The sequence below is a fragment of the Castor canadensis genome, chromosome 10, assembly GCF_047511655.1.
Source record: "Castor canadensis chromosome 10, mCasCan1.hap1v2, whole genome shotgun sequence".
In the NCBI taxonomy this organism is placed as follows: domain Eukaryota; kingdom Metazoa; phylum Chordata; class Mammalia; order Rodentia; family Castoridae; genus Castor; species Castor canadensis.
Window position 1 is genome coordinate 64,125,699 of NC_133395.1, and position 19,539 is coordinate 64,145,237.

Consider the following 19,539-nt stretch of genomic DNA (forward strand, 5'->3'; position numbering starts at 1 on the left):
ATCCCCAGGTACATTCTTCCTCTCTTTTGCTGACAAGAATTCTATTGCAATTATTTCACTGACTTAACATGCTCCCACACTTTGTAAATGCGCAAAAAAAAAAAAAAAAAAAAAAACCTGAGAGAGAGATTAAGCTTTAGTTTTCATGGGTTTCAAACCTGTAACTAGGTTTTGGGATAAGGGTATAGAGTATCATGGAAGAGAGAGAAAGGACAGAGAGACAGAACTGCTACTTTCCAACTTTCCAATTTCCTCTACGGTTCATTCTGAAAAGTGTACTAACAGTCAAGGGTCTAAGGATTACCATTTCATAAATGTGTGATATGAAAATAAGAACTTTTTGATAAGGAGGTTGCCAACTACTTGAAAAACAATCTTTTTCCTGCATATTCTTACTAAGTATAAACTTCTATCTGAATGACTTCTAATGCCTTTGATCAATCTCAGACTCTAAATATATATAACTTAACACCAGACAGTATATTCTGGGCCCTGTGTAGCTTTTGCTAAATATAGCAATGTGACTGCAGTTAGCTTAATAATTCCACCTATCAAATTATATCGTGCTTTGCTTGATAGTATTTTGTAGAGGTAAAAAATGTTTAGAGAACTGCATATGAAAATACTGTTACATTAAATGCCTCTTTTTCTTTACAGGGTTTGTCTTCAGTATTGGGAGAGTTTCAAATCCCCTTGACTAAAGTAGATCTCAAGAACACTCTCTCTCTTAAATATTCTTTCCTTCATAAAAAGTTACAATTTCATTTTGCTATAGCCTTGAAATTTAAAAAAATGTTAAGTATAAAAAAGATAAGGGTATATGATTTTCAAGTATTATGAACCTAAAAATACTTCAATTTTATTATAACTGTTTTGCCCTTTATCCAAATCTAAAAATTTTAACCTTCTTTTCTACTAGTTACCCCCCAAACCACTAAAAGGCACAGCAGTGATCTATGAATGGTGAATGAGTCAGGCCATAGGATTATACCCTTAATAAGGATACACAAGATCATGTTGGATTGAGGGTGGAGAATGAAGTGTCAGTTTTCCTCAATTTGTGTTAACTATGGGAATGAAAAATGAGCAAAGCCATTTTAAATGTTTACTTTCTATTTAGCTTCTAAATAAAATTGGGAGTCTAAGTGAGAATTGCAGAGAAGAATGAAGGGATCTCCTAATGTCTTGTGGCTTTTGCAAATGCAGCATGGTATCAAACTGCTATAGGTTAGACATTTCAGAGTATGTAATATACCACAAACTTACTACTCTCTAAATAGTAGCTCACCTTAGTGTCATTCCTTAGAAAGGAAAAGGGGTTGAAGGGAAGTACGGAAATCAAAGCTGTCCAAAGTTGTGTACTTTTCAGATAGCCTATAAAGGGGCCTGCTTATCTGCCACAGGCATAGCCATTCCCATTTCCAGGCAGAAATGGGAGTATGTTGGCATGGCCAATAAAAGCTACAAACAGAGTAAGAAGACAATACAAATTATGTAACATGTAATTACAGTTAGGTTCAACAAGTGTGAATTTCAAGTGTGTGTTTTCTAATGCTAGAGAGCAAGGCCTTTAAAATTCCATTGTTGTAGGTATTTTTAAGTGATTACTTTAAATGTGATTATTTCCTAAACCACACCAGAGTAAAATAGAGCATTTATTGATGGAATAACAAAAGTGCTTTTCTTAAATATTCTTCAAAATACATTTGTACAACTTACAATAATATATCCAAAATAACTGTATATACAAAACATTACCTAGCTTTAATGTATGTGCTTTTTCCCCAAAAATTACAAAGTAATTTCTTTTTAATTTTTTTTCTTTTTTTTTTTTTTTTCTTTTTTTTGGCAAAGTTCAACCTTAACAGAGGTGACAATTTTAAAGGTTGGTTTAAGAAAATAGAACCTGAGGGAAATTGACACTCAAGAGTCAATGACAAGCAAGAGATTTGGAGAAATATTTTTAGTTAAATAAAAATGTTTTTTAGAGTGATACTTTCACATTACAAAAATAAACCAAAATGAAGAAAAGGTCACTGTAAAATGATGGAAAAAGGATCTGTAGACTTGCTTTTAGTACTTCAAATAGCCAACAATGCATGTCAAAAAATCAATGCAAGATCACAACAGTCTTGTGTTTACTCTGTATTTGCAGAAGATAGTAAAATAAGTGGCCACATTCTATTTTCTTTTAATTGCTATTAATATGGTTGATTTGATTGGCTCTTCGATGAATTTCATCCAAGAAGTTCTCCAGTTGTTCTATTAGCATTCGCTTTTTAAACCTGTATGAAAAATAATTAATAGCTCATTATTTTTAATGGATAGCATAAGCCAGTAAATTGTTTAAAAATGAGAGTTGGTTTGGGGGTGACTTTTCAAAGTGAAATGAAATGGAAAATCAACAATCTATGACATACACATCTGTAGGAAGATTTGCAAATTATTGTTTGTATAAGAACAGTACTATAGTTATTCCCTAAAACAAAAAGAAACAAGGAGAAAGGAGCTATTCCTCCTACAACCAAAAAGAAAAAGGAAAAGAGAGGAAAAATACTAATATATGCAAGGATTTCAAATAATCTAGCAAAATTTGGGCTCCCAAAGCAGTTATTATAGTATATTCTTGTGCAGTTTGAAACACCTGAGTTTTGAAAGCAATGTGAGTAAACTATGGGTATAATTCCCGAGACGGAGGTGGAAATGAAAACTGGGTAGTACCATTTAAAAATCATGGAATTCTACTACTACAATTTGAAAGCTAGATATCTACATGTAGGATATGGCAAGTAGCTAAAGTTCAAGTGGCAATGCTTAAACATTTTTAGTAATAAATACAGGTAGGCTAAAATTTCATTCATCTACATAAATGCTAACATTACTGATGCCTTTTAGAATATCCCCAAACACTGGATATTCTATTTCTGCTTACTTTCTACTTGTAAAATAATACAAATAGCTACACAACTTTCTAAAGGGTAGGAGTACAGGTGCTAGGAACATAGCTAAATCCAGGATGTGCCAGGTGTAGTGGCACATAACTATCATTCCAGTCTCAAGCAGGAGGATCCTGACTTCAAGGCCAACCTGGGCTATACGGCAAGATTCTGTCTCAGAAAACATAACAAAACTCCTGGATGATGTATGAGCTGAACAAAGGACAGTATAGTGTCAACATAAAAAAAGATGAGACTAATATTCAAAATTATATAAAAAGTTATGGCCACCTCTTGATCCTTCAAAGTGGCCCATGCTCTAGCCACTTCAACACAAGAAAAATTAAAATTGACTGCTCTACCTAAAACTTTTATATGTAGCATGAAAGAGACAGGGGATCAGCATGAAACATTCAGGGTATTAATTAAGGGGTAGGTATGTTTACATTTGAATGGTCAGATAAAATAAACTCTGAAGTTTTCTCATAATACTAAAATTTTGTCTTGAAAGAAAAAGTTAAAAATACTTTTAAGCTTATGTAACTATGCTTTTCAATTAGGTGACTTTGTAGCTACATTTATAACCTTGATTCACATTCCTTGTACTAAAGTACATAATCTTGGGCTATTGAAACAATCCCTTTGATTGCATGTGTTCCCATGTAAAAAGGAACTGCATTCACTCAAATATTGCTTTTGTAGGTTATTTCTAATCACCAATTAGAATTCATATAGGAAGGCAAAAAATTAAAGGTTATAAAACATAAAGATACCAAAAAGCTACAGAGACAGGTAACACTTTTCAAAGTATCTAACAATTTTTCAGGGGAAAAAGGTCCATAACTCCTGGAGAATTTGTGTGTGGCTATTTTTAAAGTGAACTTCTTTCAATAAGCTTTAAAAAAAAAAAAAGGAAACAAGAAAGCCAACACACACATATATCTTTGGTAAGGTCATATGCATGCATAATAAACACATAATAGATACTGTTAAAATACTTTCTACATAAACTGAAAACTCATCATTTGATAATGTACAAAATAAGTTTCTTTACCTTGATGCTTCTTTAATGACATTTTGTAAAAATATTAGTCTTGTTTGTAAACTGCCTTGCACATGCTTCAGTAAAGTGAAGATTCTTTCATATTCTTAAAACAAAAGAAGCAAAAAAATTTAAAGTTAAGTTACTTTCATTTGTATTCTTATGCAAAATTTTTTCTCCTGCAATTTTTATACTGAGATGTACCGACACATTCTTTAAAAATTTCATCACTCTTTAATTTTTTTTTTTCAGTACTGAGGTTTGAACTCAGGGCCTACACCCTGAGCCACACCACCAGCCCTTTTTTGTGATAAGCTTTCAAGATAAGGTCTTACTATTTGCCTGGGCTGACTTCAAACTGTAATCCTCCTGATCTCTGGCCTCCTGAGTAGCTAAGATTATAGGCGTGAGCCACTAGCACCCAGCTTTTAAAGATTTTTATGTCACATTTTAACATTTATGTGAAAGGAAACATGTATCAACAATGATTAAACAACCTAACACTGCTGTTTGGTAAAAGTTCCCATTAAGGTATCACTAAAGCTTAGGATGAATAAAGAGTTTTAAGACAGTGCTGCTGAAAAGTGAGGCAAATGGCCTTTACAAAATCCCATCTTTATAATTTAAATTCTTAAGTAAAAGTAACATGGGTGGAAGGGAAGTGTAAGGGAAAAAACAGATCAGGGTGCTATTTCAATTTCACATACAGCTCTGCCAAGGACTATTATGCTCCTAAATGCCAAGGACTGACTCTTTTACCTACTTCAGACCCACTCACAGGTCACTGTACCATCACAGCAGGTGATCTGTTAGCATTTTATGAAAAAATGCCAGTAAGACTCAAAATTTTTTTACCTACAAAATTCTTTCGTATTCATGATAGATTTCTTAACTTTACTTTTTTGTACTAAATGTACCCCTGGTAATTACCATAGTTAAAAGTTTTAACATGATGGTAGGCACTGTGTGATAAGAACTTCAGAGACATGCAGTTATTTAGTATCACTACATCTTTTGGGGCTAGTTGTTAAGATTTCAGCTGCTGGCTAGAAGAACAGTCAGGACTCTGGGTCCTTGTCACGGTAGTTACATGTACCTTAACAATGTAGTCTCCTTCAGCTCTCAATCCTTGGCTGCCTACCATACCCTGGACATAGCAGATAAATCATTGCTTGTCACACAAAGAATCAGATCTTACATACGTCAGATATTGTTCAATACTGATCTAGAATCAGAGCTACACTTTTGGTTAAAAGTCAGATGACATTTTTTTAAGCATACATGGAAATTAAATCTGAGGTTTGTCTCTAATTATACATACTTCTTCCTGGTTTCCGGATCTCTTTCATTATTTGTGCTTTTAGTTCAGTATTGACTTCTTCATGGCTTCTGCAATGCATCAATTTCTTTCCTTTGTTGAGTGAAGATGCTGGTATATTCTCTTCAGCACACTGTTCTTTATTTCTTTGCTCCTCATGATTTTCTAAAAACCCACCAACACTGAGGTCATTAGTTCCTAAATGGTCATGACCAAGAGCTTCTGTATGATTGGCTGGTCGTTCCAGTAGATTGGCTGGAGATGGTGAAAATTCAGTATCCATAGCATTTGGTGTAATGTCTGAAGAGAGTTGGTCTGCAACATGATTTTCAACCACATCATCTATTGTTGAATCACTGGCAGTTTCTGAAACTGAAGGGCGGGGAGGGGGGGTTGAGAACCAATAGTATCAAAGCACACAAAAAAGAAAGCTACAAAAAAACATCATTAGAGCAAACCTCAACTGAATTCCTTGACTAGTGCATATTAATGAATAATGTGGTATGGTTCTTAAAGGTTCACCAAAGACATGATAGATTTCAATATGAAGCATTCACAATCTTTACAAAATCTGTACAATTTTTGCCCGTGGGAAAAAAATTTAAAACAAAACCAATTTCAACCAGTTTTTAGTTGGCTACTTTAAATCTATGTAAATAAAAAGATTTCAATAGCTTAGTGAAACGTGATCAAAACCGCCATCAACACCTTTACCTTAGAGAGTCATAGCTCATTCCAACCTACCTCTGCCTTATACATTTATTATCATAGAAATATAAGTAAACACTGATGGTTTATTTTGTTCCAAATTCTGCTGGGAATATACTATTAACAGGTCATACTTCACAGTACATGCTCTTCTTATGACAAGCATCCATCTAGTCCTCATGAACTGAGCAATGAAAAACAATCTGGTGCCCACTCTAGCTCATTAGACCAGTACAAATCAAAGTTTGCCACTAAACACCAGATTACGAGACTTGTTCCCCACAAAAAGTAGGTGAATTTTAATTTCTGATTACTCATTAACCTCTCTCATCTTCCTTGCCCCAGATTTCCCCATGCTCCCTTGTACATTCATCCCCACAAATCCCGTGATCCGACTCCCTTCAAAATCCTATCTCATGCTTTGCTGCAAACACCTCTTTACTTCACAACAATTTATGCCTTGATGAAAAACTAGCTTTCCTATAAAGAAACTATTCTTGTTTTCAGACCTGGAGTAGAAATTGCTTTCTTCCACATATTCTCCACAGGGTTAAAATGAGGACATGGAGTCAATGATTCCTTCACCTCCTAGTGTAATTTCAAGATTCCTCCTATGAAACTCTTGTTAAAAACAAACAAACAAACAAAAACTCTTACTCTTTTGAGGCTCAACGTTCCAGCTACCCTTTCTCGCTTCATCACCATCTTAACTGAACACAGGGCACATGCCTGTAGCCACTGATATCTGTGGTATCTGGTTCACAGCTCATTCCTAACTCCTCCTAACATCATTCTAGGTCGTTACTACTCAAAGAATGGTCTGTGGAAAAGTGACACTAGCTCCATCAGAGAGCTTCTTAGAAATGTTCTTGAGCTCCACTTCAGACTTGAATGAGTTTAACTAGACCCCCAGGCAATACACATGCATGTTAAAGTTTGAGAAATGCTGTGGTGACCAACGTCTAAGAATATCACCTATCAAGAACCTGGCCATGCCAGTTTCCAATGTCTTCTCCAAAGAACTTACCATTTATGCTTTTGCCTCTTCCATCCAACACAAATTCAAGGATTTAGGGGCATAAACCTCATCTTTGCAGTTCTCCTGGTACTGGTCCTTACCACAGCCAGACTTTTACTCCAGGAACATCTCTACCTTCTTCCTCTTATTAATCAGACTCCTAACTTGATAGCCACTTTATCTATCAGGCTTATTCCTCAAAATAGCTCACTTTTTAATGTCTTAATTATCTAGCTCTGCTGTCCTCATATGGCATCTGCCAGGCAAAACTAGATTTCATTACTTGCCCTTTCGGTTCCAGATCTTCATTTGGAATTATGGAAACTAGTGGAGAAATAGGACCCAGCTCTACAGAGTGGTCACCATCACCATCAGTACTTGGGTCCTCAGTACTGCCTAGCAATCTTACCACACAACCCCGTCTTACCATCCCATGGAGATTATTCAAACTTCCTCCACTCTCCTCAAATTTGACTTCTCAATCTTCCCTTCTCTCTCGGTAATATACCTTTTTTTCTTTTCGTCCTGCAGTTTCCCTTGGTAAGATTGTATTTCACTCTAATGCCAATAGTAAGTTGCCTCCCATACTTATGCCTGCACATCAAACTCAAAATATTCACCTTAGGATGTCTACTTGGCTATCTAATATGTACCTGTAAACAAAACTCACACTTCATATCTTCTTCTAGCCCACTCAGTACCTCATAACACAGAAAGCCTGATTGATTCTTCCTTTGCCCTGACTCCAGTATTCAGTAAGTCACCAAGTCCTTTACTTATATGTCCAGATATTTCTCAAGCACATGTTCTTTTCACAACCCCATGGTCAGGTCACAATCATCTCTTCCTTTGGGGTTCCTAACTGGTCCCTGTAATACACTACAGTTATTAAACATCAAAGATCCAGGTGGTGTCTACATTCTCCAGGTATCTTACACATACTGTTTATAGAAAAGTTTGATTTGCGGTCAAAATGAGGCCTGTATATGGCAAGTGGTTTATGCCTTTTAACTAACTTTTAATCTATAAAATCCTCTATACCTCTCTTTTCATTTTAGTTTAAAAGTATTGTACATTTCATTGTGATAATTCCATATATGTATACAGTAGACCTTGAACAGTTTATCTCTTTTTTCACTAAGCATCTTAAAACAAAACATAACACCACAATAGGTTTTTGTTGTTGTTCTGTAGTGTCCTACAATCTGGATCTTGTTGATTGTATCTCTGTTTTATCATTTAACATGCTTCTCTGTCTTTTCCTATGAATTGATAGATGTGGAGGCTTGATCAAATTGACATTCAATTTGAGTGGGAGGGGTGAAGGCCATCTCAGAGGGAGTATTATATAACTCAATTATTAGGTGGCATACAGTATTTGGTTTCCCTACATTCACTTTTGATTCTCCCTGATAATAATTCCACAGCTTGGTCCTTATAAGTGCTAATTAGATTAGTTTACCACCTCTTTCAAACCTTTCAATGGATTCTCACTGTCTTAGTATAAAGTGGAGAATCTTTACAGTAGTCCAAGGCCATCCAAGATTTGGTTCTCACTATCTTTCAGTTCTCACCTTACCCCATTCTCTATACCCTTGCTATATTAAATTCTTTTAGTGCCCTTAATGCCCTTCTGTTTATATCATTACACATGCTCTTCTAAGACTACTGTTGTAGGATAGGGAAATGCCATTTTAATTAACTAATTTCCATTCAGCCTTCAACATAACTTCCTGAGAAAAAGTGCTGTGACCTCATAAACTAAGTTTAATCTCATGCCAAATGCTTCTACCAATATACCAATTCTATCTATTTTATAACACTGATCATACTTCTAAGTATCTATTCATTGACTTTCTTTCCTTATTATGAGGACAAGAGATCACTACTGTCTTGCTTACTGCCTAGCACTGTCCAAAATACTATGTTTTTAATAATGAGTTGTTGAATTTTATTGAAATTGAAAGCCATCTTTCTGTTAGGAGTGATAAAGTTCCTTTCAAAACCATTATTTTGAAATGTCTGTGATTTGTAATACTATTTTAGAGCATGACAACTAATAAAGTATCATGACTACATGTTCAACAAACATTCATTAAAAAGACATATGCCAATTTACAATAAGCCCAGTGGACTCCATTGATCAGTATTTTTCTATAGTCTATTATAAAAATCTCTTCTTTCAGGAGGAACCAAAAAGCAACCAATAATATTTTTAAAAACCTCAGAACTCCTACCTTTGTGAAGTGGAAGGGGTTTAATAAGATCTGGCTGTGCTTGAGTCATAGGTGCAGGTGGTCCCTTTCCTCCAATGTGATTGTTTACCACAGGGTTCTGCTGTCTGCCTCTTAGTAGTGGAGACATACACCGACGTCTTTTAGGGATCCCCTGCATATTTGGTTCTCCAGGTCGTTTATGTTTATTTTGAGGCCCAGCTACAAATTCATCTGCTTCATCTATCATCATCCCCTATAACAAAAAAGAATATAATTTTGTTGTATTTACATGTAACTTTTAAAATTTTTTAAATGTTTATCATTTACTTTGACAAATGACTGTTCATATTTATGAAGCATAATGTGATGTTTTGTTCAATGCATACATTGTAGAAGATTTAATCTTCTACAATATATTTTAACATATATTTAATATATCGCCCAACTTGTTTTTATGGTAAGAATGCTACAAAATCTGTTCTTTTAGCAATTCTAAAATATATACTACATTATTATTAAATATGATCACCATGTAGTAGTTGGATCACTAAAACTTATTCTTCCAGTCTGAGACTTGGTACCCTTTGGCAAATATTCTCCCTTTCTTCATCCCTCTCCACAACCTTCTGTCTACTCTACCAAAAAAAATAATAAATTTCCTTGGATTTACATATAGTTTTTAAATGAGACAACTAATTCCAATTCCACTTAAAACAACTATATTCTAACAATGCTGACATCTACTAGATACTCTACCAGGAAAATAGCTTCAGCTTACTTGAGCTCAATTAAACTGTTAAAAACTGACAGTGCCACCATAAACAAAATAATAGAACACTTCAAAATTACCTTTTTATCCAACTTAAAGGGGTTGCCAAATGTATGCAATCTTCGAGGCTGATCAGGATCAAGTTCTCTTAGTGGAGAAGGTACTTGCTTGAGGTATTCCTGGTAATTCCCCATTTGTGCTATAGGAACACTATGCACTTGATCTTTTCAGAGAGAATATGCCAATAACAAAAATTAATCTCACTAAAATTACACTCCATCTAGCTACAAAATATATGAATACTACCTAGTGTTATTCTACATAGTCTTCTCTTACTACATTCTAAATTAGTTTGGTTTAATTATAATAACATGACAAAGTCTCTGAGATTTTTAAAGTCAAATTTAGAAAACTGATTTTACCTTTTAAGCAAAACAAAAACATTGTAGTTAATCTTAGTGCATAGAGAAAGCAGTACGTGTAACCTTGCTGTGAAAAGGTATCTCTTTTCTACCCTATTCCAAATAAACAAAGAATAAATAGATTTGTAGAAAAGTATAATATAGCAGAAAAGCCACATAGATATAAACCTATAGTTAAAATGCTTAAATCACAGATGACAGGGTTTAAAATTCTCATCTGACTTGATTTGTAGTAGATGACATAGATATAGCAAGTAACTATCAGAGCATAACATGCAATGCCAGAGTTAAACCATCACATACAAATATATCATAAAAAAAGACTGTCTTGAGTGTCTATGTGTACTGAACATATGAGGAAAGATAAAAAAAGGAAAAGAAAGTGTTAACAAAGGTTGTTACCTCTGGGGAATAGAATATGGGACAACAGTGACAGAAAGAAGGTAGAAATCAGGGATGACTCATCTTTTATTTTGTTTGAACTTACGATGAATATATAATACTTATACCAAATATTAAAAACCATAATCCAACCTTCATCCTGTCCTTTAAGAAATTTGCGGGTGCTCTTCAAAAGATTAGATCTCATTCTTGTTAAGTGATCCAAAAGATTTCGTCTTGGGATGTCATACGCATTTCTAAATGTCTGAGGCTTCAAATCCTATTGAAAAATATTAGGGACAAAATTTATTTCCAAACAGAATTCTAAGAGACTAAAATCTCTACCCTGCAGTGTAAGTTTAGAAATAAGTTGTTAACTAGTTGCTCTAAGAAAATAAAGACATGCTATGATACCACCTTAATGAACTGTTTTAAGATCAAAACATGGAAATTTGGTAGTGAGCTCATTATTTCAAATTCACATCTAACTCTAAAGATTCTTATTATATGTTCTGGGTAAGAGAAGTGAATTAATTTAAGTAAAACTAACTCTCAAATTTTAAAAATGGACAGGTTTTAAAAACATCCTGGATGTATAATTTATATACCATAAAATCACCTACATGATTTGATGAGTTAATTTATAGTTGTGAAATCATTACCACAACCCAGTTTTAAAACACTTTCACCATCCCAGAAAGTTCCTTATATCCATTTGTAGTCAATCCCCATTCCTATGACCAGGTAACCAGTCATCAGATGTCCTTTTTACAATCCAATTCATAAATGGAATGTTACGGTATCTAATTTTTTGGTGTCTGGTTTCTTTCACATATCAAGATGTTCTTAATATTTACTTTTTATTCCACAGTAGTATTTCATTTTATGGATATTCCACATCATTTTTACTTACTTTCTAGTACATACTTGGGTATAAATAATGCAACTATGAACTCTAGCATACAAAGCTTTTATTAGGTCATTTTTCTTGAGTAGATACCTACAAATAGAATTACTAACTATACAGAAAATACATGCTTAACATTTTAAGAAACCACAAATCATTTTCCATCAGCGATATGTAAGCACTCCAGTTGCTCTACAATTCTCACCAACACTTGATAGTTTTCAATCTTAAAATTTAAGTCAACTCTAGCAGGTATGAAGTGGTATCTCATTGTGGTTTTAGTTTGCATTTCCCTAACAGCTTATAAGGTAGTGTATCTACTCATGTGTATTTGTGTTTATATATCTTCTTTGGTACTAAGTCTGTCCAGTTACAATATTGTGCCTACTTTTATTAGGAGACGTTTATCTTTTTTAATTTTGAGTTGTACGAGTCATTTATTTACAAGTCCTTCTCTCTAGTCTGCAGCTTGCCTGTACATATTTTTACAGTTTTTGTTTTGTTTTGCTTTTTAACAGTGCTGGGTATCAAACACCTGGCCTTCTGCATGCTAGGCAAGCCTTATTCTATCACTGATCATCATCCCCAGCCCTGCCTGTTCATTTTTTTAATGTTTCTTTTAAAGATCAAGATATTTTAATTTTAATGACGTTCAATTTATCAAGGTTTTTGGGCTTGTGCTTTTTGTGTTACGTTTTAGAATCTTCATTAACTCAACATATTCTTATATTTTCTCTGTAAGTAAGGGTCAAATTCATTATTTTGCATATAGATATCCAATTGTTCTGGCATCTTTTAAGACTTTTTCACCAACTTGGTTATTTTAGCAGCTTGATTAACTAACTGACTATATGTGTGAGGACCTACTTCTAGACTCTATTTCATTCCTCTGTATGTTTATTGTTATATCAGTATCAAATTGTGATTACTGTAACTTTGCTCCAGGTTTTTAAATCAGATGGTTTAAGTATTCCAATTTAATTCTTCTTTTCCAAAATTGCTTTAGCTATTCCAGAACCTTTATAATTCCATTTAAGTTTTAGAATCAGTTGCCTATTTCTACAAAAAGGCCGCTGGGATGGAAATAGTTTTACTGATGAGTATATATGAAGCACTTTAAAATCATCCATGTAAGTACCTAACTATAGTGAAGTCTACCATCAAACTATGTAACTTCAGGCAGTCTACAAATCTGTTTCTGTCATCTATATAATGAATGAATTAGTTTACTCTTCATCAATCTACCCATTCACTCACATGCAATGCTTATTTTAATTAAAAAATTCAATGATAATATAATGACCATTGTCTGCAGAAGTGTACAAGTACTTTTTGAAGTCTGGACAAATTGATTTATAATTAACAGAAAATTTGATTTATTCAGTAATAGAACATAAGTAGTGTTAAAACTGACTATTACCTTATTTAGTAAAGCAACTTGGAACCCAGTGTATTCCTTCATATTAAGATCTAGCAGTCTGTGAGGAATGTCCTCAGAAATTCCCTGGAGCAGCTGTTGAAAATCTTTCCTATATGCCATTGATAAACCATGTGATCGGCTTCGGACTTTAATTCCGGTTTCCTGTACTACCTTTTTGCCTACAGATCCGATGACTCGATCAGATTCTATTTTGGCCTAAGATAAAAACAAACAACAGTTGTCTTTATATAATCTAAATTTATAGATCAAATATTAAAAGTTATAGTCTGCTATAAATTAAGTAGCTTATTGACTTTTAAAAGAAATTAAAATCTCAAATAAGCATAGTTTATGTCAAGTACTAGGTAAACTAGGCATAGTTTAAATAATAATGTCTTTATCATTTTAAATTATTACAAATCTAAACAAATAAACCTTCAATTAATTTTATCTAGGGTCATTTTACTTAAATCAAGAAGTATAAATGGTTCATAAATAAAACTATACTCCCAATTCAAAATTAGGGGAAAAAAAACTCATCAATATTTGCTTGACGACATCACTATTATCACAAAACTATACATTCATGGATATGGCAAATAGCAATACAACTCTTCACTGGAAAGTCAGTATCAATATTGTGATTTTTCCCAAAACTGCATTTCAATTAGTAGTTAAGACAGATGTGAAAAGTACTAAAAAAAAAAAATGTACTACATAGGATATCAATAATTTAGCAGAGCAAAACTGCATAGTGCTTGATGATCACTATTAATGTGGTTTATGGTCAGAATAACAAAATTCAGTGTTTTTACAAATACTTCACAAAATACTTCCATTTTGAAAAAAAAAAAACTGCAGGTTTCAAAACCTGAAGAAATTAGCTAAAACCATTCAAAAACTTTTAATGGCTCACATCTATTTTTGACATTACCTGTTGACTCAACTTTTTGAGGTATGAAATGACACTGTAACTGAGTCCATACTCCATACTGTCTGCTATTAGGTTAGGTGCTCCCATCATTCTAACGGCTTTCTTCAAGGGCTATAGGAAAAACAAAGGAAATAACATTCAAATGTAAGCTTGTTTAAGCTCCATGAATATACTGTTTTAAACCCTCCCCCCCCCCAAAACTTCCCCTTCTTTTCCTCAAAAAATGTAATATAATCATACTGGTATTTCAGTAAAATGTCAATGGCATGAAAAGCAATTTGAAATTGTTAAAAGCGACTAGAGGCCATAATAATATTCTACAAGGCAAGAAGAGTGAAATCTTGGACTTCCCAGTACCACTGGCAGATGTTCATTTGGAAGAAATATTAGACACATTATAGGCCACAATCTGGTAAAACTTGGGTAGTAAGTGAAAAGGACATTGAAAGAAAATAAACGATTTCTACCTTGGGTAGCTGGCTAGATTGTGGCTCCATCACTCACTAGCTATGTGGCCCAGGACCAAGTTATATAGCTTCTCTGTGACTTAGTTTCTCACTTGTAAAATAGGGATAATAACAGTCCCTACCCTTGTAGGACTGTCATGGGACTACATGGGTCAATACACATAATCACTTATGAAAGCATCTGGCATTCAATGGATTTTAATGTTTACTATTATTACCATTAGCTGAACTTAAAATGCAAACAAGCTCTGAAGAAAAAATAAGCAGGAGAAAAAGAACAGTCTAATATTTACAATGGATGTAGTATAGTGAAAAAACTCTCAGTTGTGAGGAGTTGGGAACCACTTTGTGCAATAAAAAATATAACTAGCAGAAGTGTCTAGCATATGTGAAAGAGACACAGCCAGAAAGAGACAGGTAACTATTGACATGTTAGAGAGTGTATAAGCACTGGTGTCACCTGGAATCCAATCCCAACTGTGATATTCAATGCCCATGCAGCTCTGGCTAAGTCCTAGGGGTTATGACGCATTTTTAAGTCAAATATGTTCCATTTCTTAATCAAAGTGCTTCTTCCTTTTCGCATGGCAGATAATGCATGCTAGACATTCAATATCTATCCTTATAACAATACAATGTTAGGATTTCCAAAGCTCAAGAAACCAAATCTTCTGATGATATTAGGGATCACTTAGAAAGATTAGTTACAGTCAAATGCTATATGGAATCTTCCTGCATCAAAAGCGGAAATAGGGGTTGGGGATATACCTCAGTGCTAGCACACTTACCTAATATATACAAGTCCCTAGGTTCAATCCCCACCATTTCAAAAAAAAAATTTTTTAAGCAAAAGTAGTACTTAAAAGTGGTTTTAATATGGCTTTTTGTTAAGAAGTTATTTTTTACAAATAAATAAATGTATTTAATAAAATGTTACTGGTCTAACCTACCATAAGTTTAGAAATAATTAAGTTATATAAAAACTTATGATTCTGTGGGAATATATACTTATTCATGGAAAAACGTTATTTCTGGAGATTTGGAAAATAATGCAACAAGAACTATCTTTTGCCCTTAAAGAGAAATAATCATAAAATTGGCATTTAAAAAAGTAGTTAAAAGATCACATTTTATAAAGTTGTACTGCTTTCAAAGCCAGATTAAATACCAGCACAACTCATTCCTCCAAATCACTTACTTTTAGGGCCTTTCCTTATTAGTGAACTAGGCACAAAAATTATTTCTACCTAATAGGGTGACTATACAAATTAAACAATATTAACACACATACAGTGTTTAGGACAGTACATGGTTTAGGGTAAGCAATATGTAAATGTTACTGTGGTAATCAACATTATTCTATAAATCACCGAAACCTATCTTTTATCATGGCACTGTATTAGTCATTTGAACACTCGATTTTCATGCTGTTAAATCTGTAATAGCAATAAATAAAAGTTTAAAATATCTATAATAAACTATAGAATAAAATTTCTTGTAGACTAGGTATGTAGCTCAATGGTAGAGTTCTTGCCTGGAAGCATAAATCCCTGGGTTTGTCCCCCCAATAATGGAGGAAAAGAAATCTGTTTAAACAATAATATTCTTACCCCAAGATAGTAGGGTGGCATGGTCTTCAAATAACTTTCAAATGACTGTCTCCATTTCAGTGTTGGTTTTGCTTTATGCACTTTGAACAAGTCATCTAGAAATATATATTGTGAACAACTACTGTCACATACTGTTTTCACACACAAAATCATATCTAAGAAATTCAGCTTTGAAGCCTGCTTTTTTATTTGACAGTAACATCAGCCATTAGGTTTTTCACAAAATTAAAAGGAATAAAGTTTCTAGTTTTAGTGTTTCCTACTTGTAATACCATTTTAAACGTGAAAAGGTACCAATCATAGTCTAAAAATTACATGTAATAATGAAGAAACTGCACAATATACAATCTTCCATTAAAATATACCAACTAATATTTTGACTAACTTTTAAATCTGATGGATTTCATGGAGGAAATGTACTCTAATAGTATACTTAAAAGACGACAGCCAAGAGCAGGGTGCTGGTGGCTCATACCTATACTCCTAGCTACTTAAGAGGCAGAGATCAGGAAGATTGCACTTCGAAGCCAGCCTGGGCAAATAGTTCACGAGACCCTATCTTGAGAAAACCCATCTTACACACACACACACACACAAATAGGCTGGTGAAGTGGCTCAAGGTATAGGCCCTGAGTACAAATCCCAGTACTGGAGGAAAAAACGACAGCCAGATTGTACCTAGAAACTAACTTTCTCATTACGCTTTGGAACACTTTAGGCTTTCTCATTACATTTTGAAACAAATTCCTTTGTTTAAAAAAAAAAGTTGCCAAATAAATATAAAGTTAGACAAAATCTTTAAAAATGCACTCAAATTTTGTGAATATGGCATGCTGTACCAAATGTTTTATGCACCAAATAGAAAGCCTGCATTATGAATCCTAACTATGTAAGAAATCTTTACTTATAGAAAAATTGAATATTTAATTAAAAATTGTAAAATATACTTTTATTAGTTTCTAGAACAGAGGTGTTTCAACAGACATTCAATTCATAAGTAAGTTTGTTGTAAAACTTTCTTAAGTAGGCCTAATATTTTAAAATATTGAAAGCATTTCATTATTTTCAAAATACAAGAAAAATTACAAAGGTACATTCCCAAAGTTTGCCCTTAGGAGAATTTTTATATAGGCTGAGCAAAAAAGAACATGACAAAACAACTTACCTAAAAGGGGAAGGAGGACTGGATAATTGTAAGGCATCACAAATAAGTTGACACAGTTCAGTGCTGTACTAGCTTTCAAGTAACCAAAGGGATAACCAAGTTCACTATACTTTGCACTATTGCTTACATATACCTGTTAAAAAGGAGTGGTTAAAATTTCAAAGACTGTTATGCAAACCAGTGATTCAAATTCAACTTCTTAAGAAGCATTTCATTTATATTTTTTTTATTCACTATAGTTTTTCAGCTCACCTGCCAACATGTTTGAGGAGATTTCCTTTCCAGAATAAATTGAGTCAGTGGTGAAGGTTCCAACTCATATTTGTCAAAAGGCAGTTTGTCAATAACCATAGGTTCACAGTCTGTACAGGAAAACTTCACTACAGGATGAGATGTACGAGGTGGCTACAGGGGAAAGTTGTTTTATTTTCATTTACCCAAAATACCAGAAACAAACTACCTTTAAATATCTTTCCCTTTGAAAATAGTCAGTTCTTCAGTTTTGCTAATGTGTTTGATTTACTACTAAGAGCAGCATACGGCTGAAAGAAAACAGTTAAGGATATAATGCTTAAATTATGTAATATTTGTAAGAAAAAGACAAAACTACAAAATCCACATAAAATGAAAATCTTTTTAGGTCTTAACATCAAATTTATCAGAAGTTAAATGCAAAATTTTGAAACTAAGTATTAATTTCTATAGCCAAGAAACAAGAAATATATAGAAATCTCAAATTCCCATTTATAGCCATTTAATTCTTATGCAGAGCAGTGACTTCTGATCATATACCTGGAACAGTTTTTGAATGTTAAACTCAGACACATATATTTAAGTTATTAATATAGATGTATATAATAAAATATGTAATAGGAGAAAATCCAAGCATAAATAGAAGTTCTAATGTTTCTTTCCCTACTTCCCAATGAATTGTTTTGGTTATCCCTGTAGTATACATAGCCTACTTTGGAGATTTCTGTCCTACAGATATAAAAAGCACAGTATTTTAAAAATAAAGGTATGTTACCTCACCAACTGTGAAGAAAATATGAGATTTAGGGAATTAGTTTGAGGTTTCACAGACACAAAACACTCTATTGTCCTCAGATACTACTTACAGCCTAGCTGCTCCCAAATCTACAGTGTGGGACCAGATATATCTGCCTTTCCTCCACCATGATTTGCAGATCTGTGCTAAGCTATGCTGACTACCTGTAGGTCATCCTATTTCATAGCCTATATTTCACATGTCAACCCTAATTGATTTGGCACCCCCCATCACAGTTAACACACTGTAGTCTATGATGTGTACATGCCTGACCTGCCCATAGAATAGTAATGTAGGATAGGTACAGTCTTCATAATTGTATGTTCCTGTGCCTGGCTGCATCTGATACATGGCTTGTTGAAACATTTATTTTTGGATGAAAATATTTTATCCAAATATTTGAAGTTTAAATGAAGGCTTAGAAAATAATTCTGATAGTCTGTTTTCAATCTTTCAGGTGATAGTTAGACAATTTTTTTGTCTTTTCTAAGAGGAAACTAGAGCGAAAATCCTCTAGAACTTGGAAAATAAATTTTTATATGTATTTTATTTAATCCCCAAAATAATCCTATGAAGATGGGAAACTGAGGCCTACAGAAGATAATTAAACAAAGAAACACAGCTATGATCTCAAATTCAGATACATTTTCTAATAAATCACACTGAATTTCAGTAACACTAGTTGATTGAAGCAGTTATAACTTATTCATTTCCTCTCTAATATGCCTATTACTAAATTTTACCAGTTCTTTCCAATGTTATCTTTCTGATTTTTCTCTTCTCTCACCTTAAGTTCAAACTCTTAGTAAATCTGAAGTGAACCATATCAATCGTCCTATAGATAATCTACCTGTCTTCCAACAAAACTTACCTCTTCTAATTCTGCTGCAGCTAACAAACACCAAATTATTTTCCTAAAGTGGCACTCTATTAAATGCATCTTCAATTGTACTCTGAACTGCACTATAAAAAAGCTCATACTCCTTAACCTTGCATTTAAAATCATGAACAGTCTGATTTATTAATAGTATTTCCAATGTCCCACATATATGTAGAACATCTCAGCTACTACCTGTCACTTCTCTAAATATACCTTTTTTCTACTTCCATACTTTTTTTCTCATTCTATTTCTTCTTCCAATTAAAATTCTACATGGAAATGGCTGCAACAATTTGCA

The 19,539-nt window shown here is 33.5% G+C and overlaps 1 protein-coding gene across 4 annotated transcripts in view; it reads right to left on the reverse strand.

Moving 5' to 3' along the window:
* Positions 1–1,637: 1,637 nt before the first annotated feature.
* Positions 1,638–19,539, reverse strand: part of Ints6 (integrator complex subunit 6) — a 77,233-nt gene continuing 59,331 nt past the window's right edge. For all 4 annotated transcript variants that reach the window (XM_074043452.1, XM_074043453.1, XM_074043450.1 and 1 more), the window contains 11 exons: positions 17,566–17,718; positions 17,314–17,446; positions 16,149–16,243; positions 14,072–14,182; positions 13,138–13,353; positions 10,964–11,090; positions 10,088–10,230; positions 9,260–9,491; positions 5,300–5,668; positions 3,991–4,084; positions 1,638–2,285 (listed from right to left, as the gene is read on the reverse strand). In XM_074043452.1, coding sequence (XP_073899553.1) covers positions 2,192–2,285; positions 3,991–4,084; positions 5,300–5,668; positions 9,260–9,491; positions 10,088–10,230; positions 10,964–11,090; positions 13,138–13,353; positions 14,072–14,182; positions 16,149–16,243; positions 17,314–17,446; positions 17,566–17,718 — 1,767 coding nt within the window. In that variant the 3' untranslated portion in view covers positions 1,638–2,191. The remainder of the gene's footprint in view (positions 2,286–3,990; positions 4,085–5,299; positions 5,669–9,259; positions 9,492–10,087; positions 10,231–10,963; positions 11,091–13,137; positions 13,354–14,071; positions 14,183–16,148; positions 16,244–17,313; positions 17,447–17,565; positions 17,719–19,539) is intronic.